Source organism: Phasianus colchicus, chromosome Z (assembly GCF_987193195.1).
Source record: "Phasianus colchicus chromosome Z, bPhaCol1.hap1.1, whole genome shotgun sequence".
NCBI classification, from domain to species: domain Eukaryota; kingdom Metazoa; phylum Chordata; class Aves; order Galliformes; family Phasianidae; genus Phasianus; species Phasianus colchicus.
The window spans coordinates 12493160-12505897 of NC_143476.1; the positions used below are offsets into that span (position 1 = coordinate 12493160).

Consider the following 12738-nt stretch of genomic DNA (forward strand, 5'->3'; position numbering starts at 1 on the left):
GCAGGAAGCGGAACCAGAGAGAGCGTTGCGTCTACCTGGAGATTTCCTGCTGTCATGGAGCGGCTGAGAGCCCTTCGAGGTGAGTCCCTCCACCTCTCCGCACGCCGTGACGCCGCCCGAGCGCACGTGTGCCTCCAGAGTCAGTTCAGGCCGCGCCGGCAGCACCGTCCTCGCTCTGCTGAGCGCAGCTGCCCGCCGTGGTTTCCCCGGCACCCCAGCAAGGGGAAAGCTCCCTCCCCTGTCCCCGCCAACCGTGGGGCTGGAGGAGCGTTCCTCCCAGAGCCGGCCGGATGCTCGGCCCTGGCTCCGAGCGACACCGGCGGCAGCTGCTCCGCTCTTTGCTTCCAGGTCTCTTTGCCTGTGTGGGCTGCGTGCCCAGACGTACGCGTCGCAGGGAGAGAAGCAGGGTGCCGAGCCCTGTCCCTGTCTCCGCTGTGACTGTGCTGCAACAGCGCCTGCAAGACCGGGAGGTGAGCTGGGGACGTCCGGCTGTGAATCCTTGCCGTGGCGCAGTGCCGTGGTCCTGTGGGTGCCGGGCCGCGGCACCACACCGGCACGGTGATGGGTGGCAGTGGGCGGCTCCCCGAGAGCAAGGGCAAAGCAAAGCATGACTGGTCCCTGTCCCCAGGGTGATCGAGCACAGGTGTACCGCGAGCTGGAGGGCGCCCTGTGGGAAGACGACAGCCGCCCGCCGTGCGGAGTGGTGAACCGGCTGCTGGCAGAGGTGTCCCGGGACCTGACGGCAGCCCAGGTGAGGGGTTACAGCCAAAGGCAAAGCCCGTGCTGGTGTTGTGCTGGTGGACGGCGGTGACTCAGCCCTTCCCGGGGTCTCAGGCAGTCTCCTGGACGGTGTGTCACCAGTGACTCCTTTTCAGGGTGTCAGGGACAACGTGAGGATGGCTGCCAGCAACGTCCTGGTGGCTCTGGCCCGGATGCATTTCAGCTTGGTGATGGCTGAGCTCCAGGGCCATCTGAAGGCCATCGGGGAGGTATCCAAGGATTTCGTGCTCATCACCCTCAGCAAACTGTTCAGCATCTACGGTAGAGTGCTCTCAGCCACCTTACACCTATGACAACTGGGGAAAGGGGTCTTTCCTCTCTGGGGGATGCAGGGCTTCGCCCCCTCCTCTGTTGCTGCCAGGGCTCTGACTGTGGACCTCTCCTTCTCCTCTGCAGCTCCACAGTGCATCCCCTTCACGTGGCTGATGCTGGCTGGCCTGCGCAGTGTGGTGGGCCAGGTGAGGAGCGGCCGGACCCTGCGCCTCGCTTGTGCTGGTGAGTGCTGGCTCCAGAGCAGGGGGCCTTGGGACAGCCCTTGCACCTCGCCCTGCTGCAGGCTCTCACAGGCTCCCTTTTCTCTCACTCTGTTTTAGAAAAAATATATATATATATTATTCATTATTTTTGTTTGTTTGTTTGTTTTCAGTTTTGAAACAGTGGCTGGATGGAGTGAAGTCTAACTTGTCCTCTGGATCCCAATGCCCCTGGCCTGCCATGGAGAAAGAGCGGATCTATGAGAACCTTCAGGAGCTGCTCTTCTCTGTGCTGAGGAACTGGCAGGACTGCCAGGAGGAGGAGGTGAGCCTTGCTGCGCCCCCAGCCCAGGGTGGCAGTGGGGGCACCCATGTGGCAGCTCTGTCTGTGCCCAGTGGGCTGGCAGCTGAGCAGTGATGGGAGGGAGTGGGCTGGCTCTGCAAAGGGCCCCGAAGTGGCTCTGTGGCAGGGAGCAGCTGCATGTCACAGCATGTGGCAGGAAGAGCTGGGGATGAGGGTCTGGGGAAAACCTGCCTGCCCTCCAGAGCGAGCTCATCTCCTGCTGGGCGTGGGGGTTGGGGAAGGGGAAGGGAAAGAGAAAGCCTTCTCTGTAGGAAGGGCAGACCTTCGGTCTTTGATGCCGGGCCTCTGCCATCCCTCTCCAGGACAAACAGGCTGTCCTCGGGGCCGTGGCTGCCATGCTGGATGTTCTCCTGCAAGAGGAGCTGCACCAAGAGCACGTCTGGGAGCAGCTCCTCTGGCTCGTGCACCCGTGTCAGGAGATCCAAGACACCTGCAGGGTGGCCAAGGTGAGACGCTGTGCAGGGCTCAGGGTGGACGTGGGGCCAGTGCAAGTGCCACGAGGGGTCGGGGGGTGCAGGGAGGAGGTGGGGAGCCCTTGGAGAAAGGAGGAATGGGTGCCTGAGAGCCTGAGGAGCTCTGTGCTAGCAACTGGGGGGACCACATCCAGTTGCATCTGATGGGGGAGAAGAGGGCTGCTGGGTGGGAAATGCCTGCAAATGATGCCCAAACACGGCTCGACTGAGAGCAGAGAGACTCACGGGGCTGCTGGGAGGTGGGGGATAAAAAGCCTGTGCAGGAGCTTCTCCCTGCAAGAAACAATTGGGAGTTTTTCCACTCCCAAGTGGCTAGATGTGGCTTCATCCCTTTCTTCCTCTCCTGGTCTCTTGCAGAGCCTCATTGTCTTCCTGGAGGCCTTAGAGGGCATTGAGTCTGTCATCCAGAAGGACAGGTTTCTGGACGTCACGAGTGCCGTGTTCTACGAGGTAAGGGGAGCCTATCCCTGTGCCCACAGCAGTTTCCCTCTTGCCTAAGTCTCAGGAGGAGTGCACAGGTCTGAGCCCCTGACTAATGCAGCTGAGCCTTGGCTCCTGCATGCTCATGGCTGTTCCAGAGCTGTGCCTGTCCCCCCGGGGATGCTGTGAGGCAGGCTGGGTTTTGTCTGCCTGTCCTCTTCCTGAGAGTGCCCAGGGAGACGAGAGCAGCAGCACAGCGTCTTTTCCGTCCTCAGTGCTGATGTGATTTTCTCATATGGACTTTGTTCCCACAGCTCTATGACAACACCAAGCAGCACAGCGAGGCTGATCGTGCACAGCTGACCCACTGCATCCTGCTGCAGGGTAAGGAGAGGAGCTTTGGCAATGCTTGCAGTGCCCTGGCCAAAACCCCTCTCATAAACCTCAGGAATAGGCGTGAGTTTCTTGCTAACATAGCCTGGGATTTCCTTCCTGCAGCCCAGATCTGCCCAGAGGAAATGGTCCTGTTTCTGCAGTCACAGCTGGGCGAGGACTGGGAGGCTGGACGCGTGGCAGCACTGGGTCTGCTCGGTGCTCTGGCTCGCTCTGATGGTCAGTACCACAGGCTGGGACTTCCAGGGATCCCCTCTGCCATCGGGGTTGTGGCTCCGCTCATGCTTCTGTGCATGTCTTGCAGAGCCCGTGATGATGGAGAAGCTGCCCCAGGTGGTTGAGGCTGTGCAGTGTCTGTGCAGCGACCTCAGGATCCGGGTGAGCTGCTTTGGGAAAAGAAAGCTCTTTTGGGGTGGTGATGCTGCTGCCAACACGGGCAGGGCTGGGGTGACTAGAGAGGTGCTGGGGCATTGACCACACGGTCATGATGGCTCCTGTGGGAGAGCAGGCAGAGTGGAGCGGGCAGGTCCCTGTGCTGTGCATGGAAAGTGCACAGCCTGGTGCTACGGCCTGGCCCTCACCTCAGGAGCCAAGGCTTCTCCTCTGCTCCTGTTGCCTCTGCTCGTGCCCAAAGGGCTGCCCCGATGAGCAGGTGGCTTCCCTTTGCCTTCTGACCAGAAAAATCACACCCACAATTGACCCCTGGCAGGTGAGGACAGCAGTTCTGCACTTCATCAAGGACCTGCTCAGTTCAAACACCCGGAGCTGCTCAGCCTGGGATGTGGTGGGGCACATCTTCACTGAGTTCAGCCGCACCGCTGGAAGAAGGGTAAGGACAGTGGGCAGCATCTTCTCTGGGAAGACCTGTGCTGCTCAGAGGGTGGCACAGAAGCACCGCTGGGGCCGCACCTGAGCCTCCTGAGAGGCTCCTGAGAACTGAGGTAACCAGGTTTCAACACCGTTGTTGTGCAGGCAGCTGGAGACCTTTCTGCCTGGGAAGCCCAGGAAGAAGGAGCTCTGCAGGAGCTGTGCATGGACATCCTGGGGTCTCTGGACGTCTCTGCGACAGGGATGTCCAAAGTAAGTCACATCTGCCCTGCTGCTGCTCCTTGCCTTCGCACCACCTGTTCCTCATCCCACCACCCCAGGTCTCTCCTCCAGCGTGCTCTGAAGCACGCAAGGCTCAGGGAAATTCGCAGAGTCCTCTTCGTCTCTGAGCGGAGGCAGGAATGCTGACACGCTCAACTGCCTCGTTCCCGACAGCTCCTGTGGCCACGGCTGCTGCTGTTCGTGGTGCCAGCCCAGCACACCGGCATGCTGATCCCGGTCTCGCGCTGTGTCCGAGCCCTGGCCGAGAGAGAGGATCTGACAGGACGGCGAGTAGAGGAGCTGGATCCCCATTTCCTCAGCTCCATGTTTCAAGGTAGGAGCAGAAGCTCCGCCAGTGAGCTCTGCTGACCTGTGCTACCACCCAGAAGGGACAGCGGAGCTGCGCGTGGCTGGGCACGGAGCGTCTTGGAGTCTGACTCAGCACTTTTTTCTCCTCACAGGCCCACGACTGACTCCCCAGACACTGCTGGCGCGCCTGCTGGTGAGTAGATGCTCCAGAGCCCAGTGCCACCAGCCCCCGGGAGGAAGCAGCACGGCCACGGGCAGAGCTGTTGGCTGCTTCCATCCTGGGGGGAAGCCGCTGCTCTTGCTGCAGAAGTGACCCTGCTTCTCCTTGCTCTCGCTCAGGTGGTGGCAGGGAGCCCTGTTGCAGGCAGCGAACTCCAGGCCGCTGCCTTACAGCTGATGCAAAACCTCCACAGCAGGTTCCACAGAGCTGTGGGGGCCATGTGGGCCGCTGAGATCCCCCTGCTGCTGCAGTGTCTCCAAGGTAAAGTGCTGGTGGGGAGGGAGAGGCGGAGGCAGGGAAGGGCGGGAGTGAAAATGCAGCTCTCTCTGCAGGGTGGCAGAGGGGAAGCATTGCCTGCAGCCCAGTGCTTGCTCTGCTGCTGTTCCCATTCCAGGGAGACAGCGCTGAGGCCCGGGGATCTTTCCCCGCGGGGATCTGCCCCTTCCAGGACACGGATGGGCCCTTCACGTCCCCTCAGTTAGTTCTGTGTTCCTGCGGGGACAGTGTTTGTGGGGAGGGACAAGTCAGTTTGTGGAGGGGGTGCGGGTCCCAGCTTGGCAGTGTCAAGTGCCCAGGCCAAGCCAGGTTTGCAGCAGCTCTTCTTCTGTGCCTTGATCCCAAGTAAGGGTCTTTTTCTTCCTGTTGCTGTGCAGGGAAAGATGAGAGCTTCCTGGACACTGCAGGGTGGGAGCGCCGTCTGCTGAAGGTACAGCACTGCTGGGTGCAGAGAAGTGCTTGCCTGCCCCAAGTAGCCCCGCTCCTATATGAGCCACCACGGGACAGGAACAGCCTCTCCAGTGCTGCTGAGGAGCCTTTGAGGCGCTGCCTCTTCCGCTCTGTCCCAAGCCCAAGGGGGGTCTTAGGAGAAGGGGGGCAGGTGGCTTTAAGGGAGGGAATGCTGGGGGAGCTGGGAGAGGAACTGTTCTTCCAGACACCTCTCCCCAGAGGGCTGCAGCAATTGGGAGTGAGGGAAGAGGCAAAGGGCAAGGGAACATCGTCTTCTCCTGTTCTCCAACAGTTCCTCAGGGCGTCAATGGACACCATACGGGATGAGGGCTGGATCGAGGCCCTGAGCTGTGAGCTGAGCCGGTGGCTGAGCAGCTCTGCCAGCAGCTCTGCAGAAAAGGTGAGTTCCCCCCGGCTCCACCCAGCGGTGCAGCTGCAGGTGTCCAACTGGGGCTGGGGCTGCGGCTGGTGCTCTGCCCACGCGGGATGCTGATGCTGCTTCCCCAGCCTGTGCCCCCAGAGGGCCTTTCCCTGCAATCTGCCCAGGGATGGATAAAGCTCAACCCTGCAGCTGCTCTCAGTGACTCCCGGGGAGCGTGGCTCCTTCCACCTGGCCCTTCCCCAACAGGTTAAGCTGCTGCCACATCTCAACTTCTTCCTTCCCTTCCCCTGCAGTCTTTCCTGTACAAGGCTCTGGGCACAGTGCTGGGAGCCTGTAAGGGAGTCCTCCACGTCCAGGAGAAGCTGCTGCAGCACCTGGAGGAAGCAAACGCGGAGGACCCATGTGAGGCCCAGGTGAGCCCTGCTCTCCTCCAGCTCCTGCGAGCATCCCCGCTCCGTCCCTGGGGCAGAGGGCTTCTCCTGGCCCTGCTCCGCGCCTTTCCATCTCCTCCCTGCTGCCCTTTTCCTCAGGAGAGGATCTGTAGATTCAGGCCTGTGCCAACTGCCCCTTGTTCTTTTGTGCAGGGAATGGTCTCTCTTCTGAGCCACGCGGCTGAGAGTAACTTCCAAGCAGTCCTGGCCACGCTCACCACGTTTGCGTCCAGGCTGTGCAAAGGCCGCAACGCGAGGATTTCCAGGCGCAAGAAGGTAAAGCGTTACGGGTTTCCATCTTGGCATTCTTCTGCCTTATTTTCTGCCCTGGAGCCCAGGTGCATCGCGGGGCACTGGGGGCCGTTGAGCGAGTGTCTCAAGGCATTTCTTCCCACACAGATGGAGCTGGACAGCACGAGAGCTCAGGCCACACGCAGCGCTCTCGTGCTCGCCCACGGCAGCTTGGCACTGCGTGCCTCCAAGGAACAGCTGCTCGCCCACCTGGAGGGAGACATCGTGGGCAACATCCTGATGCTCTACAGCTGCAGCTGCCGGGTGAGAGCTCAAAGCGTGCCAGGGTGTCTGAGCGCCCAGCTGCAGCCCCTTCACAAGGGGGGATGCTGAGAGGGGCCTTCCCTTTCCAACGGTCCCCCGGGGAATGGTTTGTGCCCAGATGAAGACCCAAGCCCTTCCCTTAGCGTTGCCCTGTCCCCCTTGCAGCCCTTGTCCCATCCCGCAGTTCAAAGAATGTTCTTCTCTCTTGGGCCTCAGGACCTGCAGAATAACCTCGCGCTGGTGCAGAGCATCACCGACTTCAGCTCTGCCTTCCAAGCAGTCGTGGGTGATTCTGCATCCTTTAACCCCTCCTTGAAGGGAAAGCTTCTGGAGATCCTGATGGTGAGTGCCTAGAGGCAGGGCTGTCTGCAGCGGAGTTCTGGGCTGTGCCACGCAGCCCACTTCCCTGGGGGCACACAGGTCTCCATCAGCCACACGTCTCCAGCTGGTGGGGACTTTGGGTGCTGGATGCAGCGGCTGGGCAGCGGGCTAGGTGCACCAGCTGTCGAGCTGCTGCATCCTGCAGTGCTTCCATGGGAAACATGGGAGTGATGGGGCTGGTGTGTGGCAGTTGTGCCTGTCTCGGAGCCGGGTGGAAAAGCTCTCATGTGCCCCCTGCCCACCTTGACAGTGTCTCTCTGGACTTGCAGGACCTGCTGAAGAAATATTATTCGGGCATCCCTGTCTCCCCAGTGCCCCTCAAGGTGGTCCTGGCCCTGGAGCAGTTGAGGTAAGGTCCCCATTTTGGGTAGCTCCTGAAGGTCTGGAGGGGGTAGGGGGCGAGGAGCCGCATCTATAGGAGTGAAGACTGGGCTGTTGTGCCCAGCAGAGCTGAGGTTCTGGGCAGGGAGAAAGGCCCTGGTGCTCCTGTCCCCTGGCAGGGAAGAGAAGGGAGAGTTGGGGTCTCCTTCCCTTCAGAGAGGGAGCTGGTTCACTGCTGCCTGGGAGGAGGTGGGCGCTGCTGGAACTGAAGACAGTGCTCAGCAGCAGGAGCTGGGGGTATTGGCTTGGTAGCTGTCGATTAGGAGAAAGTCAGATGCTGTCTGAACCAGACTGGAGAGCACTGCTAAAGGCCCTTTCTGATTTCTCTTCCTTTCTTCCTCCTGTCAGCAAGCTGAAGCCCTGTTTTGAAAGCAAGGACATGCGGGAGATGTTGGTCCTGTGCTGCAAGAACATCGTGACGCACCCTTCAGCAGAGATGATGCTGAAGATCAGGAAGTCACAGCACGCAGCGCAGTACCTGCAGGTAACCTGCCGTAACTTTCCCGGCCACCTCTCGGTCAAACCCGACCTCAGCACACACAGCCTGTGCTCTGGCAGCAGCCGTGATGCTAAACCTCACTGCCCTCTTCTGCTTTCAGCTTCAGCAAACGTCCCTGAAAGCTCTGGGCCGGCTCATGGCGGTTCTGCTCCAGACAGAGCCCAGCGGCGGCTTCTTTCAGAACATAGTGCATGTGAGTATGTGTGGGGCAAGGGAGAAAGCATGGTGCCTGTCGGCAGTGGGGGCAGATCTGGGGACTGAGAGGGTGATCAGAGGGGAGCAATCTCCTGCTGACGTGCCAGCTCACTGCGAGCTCAGAAATGGGCAGAGCGATGGGCCCTGCAGGGGAAAGGCAGGAGCCAGCCCCTGGCAGGCCACAGCCGAGGAAAAGCTCCCGGGTTGGCAGGCAGGATGACTGCAGAGAGCGGGGGCAGCAGTGCCGGCGCTCAGTGAGGCTGGAGGCCACGTGGAGCCACAGGGCAGCCTTGGGGGAAAGTGCTGGGGAAGGAGGGACAGGGAGAGGGGTGGCAGGAGGGAAAGCAAAGATGTCCTCAGTGAGACAGATGCTCTACCCCAGGTCCTGCAGAAATGCATGGTTTCAGAGAACGTGTGGGAGCGCAAGAGGGCCCTGCAGACCTGCTCCCAGCTTCTGGCTGTTTGTGAAGAGCTTCGAGTGAGTAAAGAGCCCCACCGCATGCCCCCTGCTCCCTCCCCAGAGCCCCTGAGCTGGAAGGCGAGCTCCGCCCAGCTGTGCATGCTGTGCCACGGCGTGAGGAAGGCACAGGCGGAGAAGCCAGGGAGAGCCGGGGCTGCCTACAGCTTTCTTCCTGCCTCTCACCCCTGCAGAGAGCAGATGCCTGCGAGCACTTTGGCTCCCTGGTGGGATTGCTGGCGCCTCTGACGTGCGACCCCATGCCTGCATCCCGCCAGTTGGCTGTCTCCTGTCTGAGCTCCCTTCTCCGAATCCAAGGTGAGCAGAGCAGGTTGCACCAGCCCTCTGCCCTCCTCCGTAGCACTGCCAGAGCCCATGGGCTGGGCCCTGTTTACAGGAGGGAGAGGCACCGTGCACAGCTCTCTTCTCGTCCCCACCCTGTCCTCTGTCTCTCCCCCGTGGAGAGCGGTTCCATTTCCAGAAGCATGACTTCCCTTTTCTCCCTGGGCTCTTTCCAGCCAAAGCAGCCAATGGAGTCATGGAGCCAGGAGACATCGGGAGCCTGTCTGAGGGACTGCATGCCTGCAGCACTGTCTCTCAGCTCCAGACCACGTCCAAAATGGCCATGGTAAGTGGACCCAGAAAGGGGTGGTGGGATCTCTGTGCGGAGGCTTCTGCACGACTCTGTGCTGCTCCCAGCCTTTCACACCGTTTCCAAAATGAGCTGTCACCCTAAGACCGCTGTTCTCAGCAAGCAGCAGGAGGCTCTGAGCTATGGCTGGCCTTCAGGCACGCAGTGCAAGGGGCTGACTCCATGATGTGTGTGTGTGTGTGTGTGTGTGTGTGCACTTGCGTGCATGTGTGACTGTGGCTGCTGGGAGGTAGGCTTTGCATGTCAGCAGACACCATGGGTGCAGAAGCTGAGCGAAGGCTCAGCCGCCTTCCGTGTAAATAGCAGGGTACGGACAGCAGGAGCGTTGTGAATGGCCGGCAAGCCACTGAGCTAAGAATGCCCTCCAGCCTGCTTTGTGCTCTGAAGAGCTGCGCAGAGCAGTGATGGGATCTCTCCTGCTTCTCATCTCTCTGCAGATCGTGTGCAGAAACTTCCCCGTCGAACGCACCGTCGACTTCATGATGGCCACCAAGGAGACCATCCGGAAAGCCACAGGAGTGCGCGTGCGTGCTGCTGGGAAGTGGGTGACCACCTTTCTGCAGATGCATGGGAAGGACATCTGTTGGAACGTAAGAGACTTTCTTTCTTCCACGTGTCTTGGTTTGTTTCTGGCTGTTGCACCATGCCCTGTGCCGTCTGCTCTGGTACTAAAGCAGCACAGCCTGAGCGCAGAGCCAGGGCTTGGACAGGGGGGCTGGTTTGAAATTTAGGCTTAGGCGTTGCAGCATGTCAAGGGAGCAGGCACTGCTCACGCGCTGAATGTCCATGGTCAGGCCCTGCAGAGTCCAGGATGCAGCAAGTCATTCCTTCTCCCCTTCTTCTTCCAGGTGCCACCCATCCTCTACATCCTGCGCAGCTGCGCGTCATCTACGCAGCAGAGCACGTTCGTGCCCTTCCTGTGCCAGGCGGTGGTCATCCTCACCCGCTGTCACACTGAGGCCGTGATGAACAACTTCTCCCGGCCGCCTGGACCCACAGACAGGTACTGGCACTCCTGCCTTTGCTGTTGTTGTAGCTTGCCTCTGCCAGAGGGATCCAGGGAGGAGGCAGCTTTTCTTTTTTCCTCTCAAAGTCTGTGTGAGGTGGAAATTACTCAGTCACAACTTGAGACTCTCCATTTTCTAGTGAGACGTGGAAGAGAATAAGAGAGTTTTGCCTTCAACGGTGGAGCCAGTAGAAGAAAAAGGAAGAAAAAGAAAAGGAAACGAAAGGAAAAAGAGAAAATGAAAGAAGAGAAAAAAGAAAAAAAGAGAAGAAGATGAGAAGGGGAGTAGAAGGGAGAGGAGGGAAAAGGGAAAGGAGAGGGAATGAGGAGGAATGAGAGGAAAGGGGAGGGAAGAAAAAGGGAATGAAAAAGAGAAATTTAAAATGAGCAGAGGAGAAGAGAGGAGAGGAGAGGAGAGGAGAGGAGAGGAGAGGAGAGGAGAGGAGAGGAGAGGAGAGGAGAGGAGAGGAGAGGAGAGGAGAGGAGAGGAGAGGAGAGGAAAAAGGGAAGGAAAAAGGGAAGGAAAAAGGGAAGGAAAAAGGGAAGGAGGGGAAAGGAGGAGAGAAAAGAGGAGAGGAGAGGAGAGGAAAAAGGGAAGGAAAAAGAGAAGGAGGGGAAAGGAGGAGAGAAGAGAAAAAATAGAAATGAAGAGAAGAGAAGAGAAGAGAAGAGAAGAGAAGAGAAGAGAAGAGAAGAGAAGAGAAGAGAAGAGAAGAGAAGAGAAGAGAAGAGAAGAGAAGAGAAGAGAAGAGAAGAGAAGAGAAGAGAAGAGAAGAGAAGAGAAGAGAAGAGAAGAGAAGGGAGGAGAGGGGAGGAGAGGGGAGGAGAGGGGAGGAGAGGGGAGGAGTGGGGAGGAGTGGGGAGGAGTGGGGAGGGGAAGAGAGGAGAGGAAAGAAAATGAAAAGAGAGAAGGGGAGGAGAAGGGAGAGGAGGGAAAAGGGAAAGGAGAGGGAATGAGGAGGAAACAGAGAGGGAAGGAAAAAGGGAATGAAAAAGAAATTTAAAATGAGAGGAGTAGAAGAAAAAGGGAAGGGAAAATGGAAGGAGAAAGGGAAAGGAAAAGGGAAGGAAAAAGGGAAGGAGGGGAAAGGAGAAGAGAGGAGAAGAGAGGAGAAAGAAAGAGAAGAGAGGAGAAGAGAGGAGAAAGAAGAGAAGAGAGGAGAAAGAAGAGAGGAGAAAGAAGAGAAGAGAAGAGAAGAGAAGAGAAGAGAAGAGAAGAGAAGAGAAGAGAAGAGAAGAGAAGAGAAGAGAAGAGAAGAGAAGAGAAGAGAAGAGAAGAGAAGAGAAGAGAAGAGAAGAGAAGAGAAGAGAAGAGAAGAGAAGAGAAGAGGAGAAGATTGTATCATTTATTATAAATAAATAAATGCGAGAATCCTGGCTGAGATGTGAAAAGGGTATTTTTTTAGCAGTCTTCCTATTTATAGCTGAAGGAACCTGGGAAGCTCATCGAGTGCAATCCCCTGCCTTAGCAGAACTCCTAGATTAGGTCACTCAGGAACGCATCCAGGCAGGTTTTGAGTAATGTCTCCAGAGAAGGAGACCCACAGCCTCTCTGGGCAACCTGCTCCAGTGCTCCATCACCCTTACTGAAGGGTCTGAAAGTCTGAGTGGCCTTCAGAATTGAAAAACTAGTTGAGCTATGAACTGTACAAGTTTACCTCAGCAGTCTAAGTGCATGTGTCTCTCATGAAACTAGGACACATCTACACGTCTCTTTTTCCCCCTTAAATTCCTCACATCCCTAGCATCTATGACAAAGTGTGTCATAATATGTTGGCAGATAGTGCTTGGTGGCAGGCTTTAATTTTAACAGTCTTTCAGACCAGAAGCTGTGTAGCTCAGCTCTAGATTCAGACACTTACATTTAGACACTCAAGTGTAGTTGCTGCAGACGCCTTAAATTTGGAGGCTCCTCAGTTGTGCAGTCAGACATGAGTACCACTGAGAGAATCTGGTCCATGTTGGAGCTGTGGGTGGTTCCTCACTGAGTGGCTGACGCTCGTTCAAAGCTCAGCAATGTCTCTTGGCAACTCAGATGCCAAAGAGGTATTTATCTGCCAGCTCTGCTTATCTTGGCAGCAAATCTGGAAATATTCACACAATAATTTGCATTATTTTGGCAACAGCACGAAATGTGAACCAACAGTAATAGAAGCCACTCTCAGCAGTGGCAGATGGGCTGCACAGCTAAGGGTGGAATTAGGCTGCAAGTTCACACATCTCTCACAACTACGCTGTGCTCCTAGTTAGATTCAGTGGGTTTACAGACTTCCAGAAGCAAAAGCAGCTGTCAGCCACGCTCAATTAGACAGGTTGGCAGATGTTTGGCCTCACTAGAACATCGTGAGGACACAGAACAAACTCAAAGGTAGCCCAGCAACAGCATTTCTCACACTGGAGAAGAGTAAGGAGGCTGTGGATGCCCATCCCTGGAGGTATTTGAGGCCAGGCTGGATGTGGCTCTGGGCAGCCTGGTTGAGTGCTTGGTGCCCTGCACACAGCAGGGGTGTTGAAACTGTGTGATCATTGTTCCTTTCAACCCAGGCTATCCT

General features: G+C 57.6%; 2 protein-coding genes across 2 annotated transcripts in view; both read left to right on the forward strand.

The window, feature by feature from the left end:
• The window catches only part of LOC149912559 (rho GTPase-activating protein 32-like), a 490746-nt gene that overhangs the window by 23790 nt on the left and 454218 nt on the right, over nucleotides 1-12738 (forward strand). The window lies entirely within an intron of this gene.
• On the forward strand, nucleotides 8469-10346 carry LOC149912560 (maestro heat-like repeat-containing protein family member 2B). Its single transcript, XM_090130499.1, has 5 exons — nucleotides 8469-8549; nucleotides 8723-8846; nucleotides 9047-9156; nucleotides 9618-9770; nucleotides 10029-10346. The coding sequence occupies exons 1-5, from the start codon at nucleotides 8469-8471 to the stop codon at nucleotides 10344-10346; spliced, it is 786 nt and encodes a 261-aa protein (XP_089986625.1).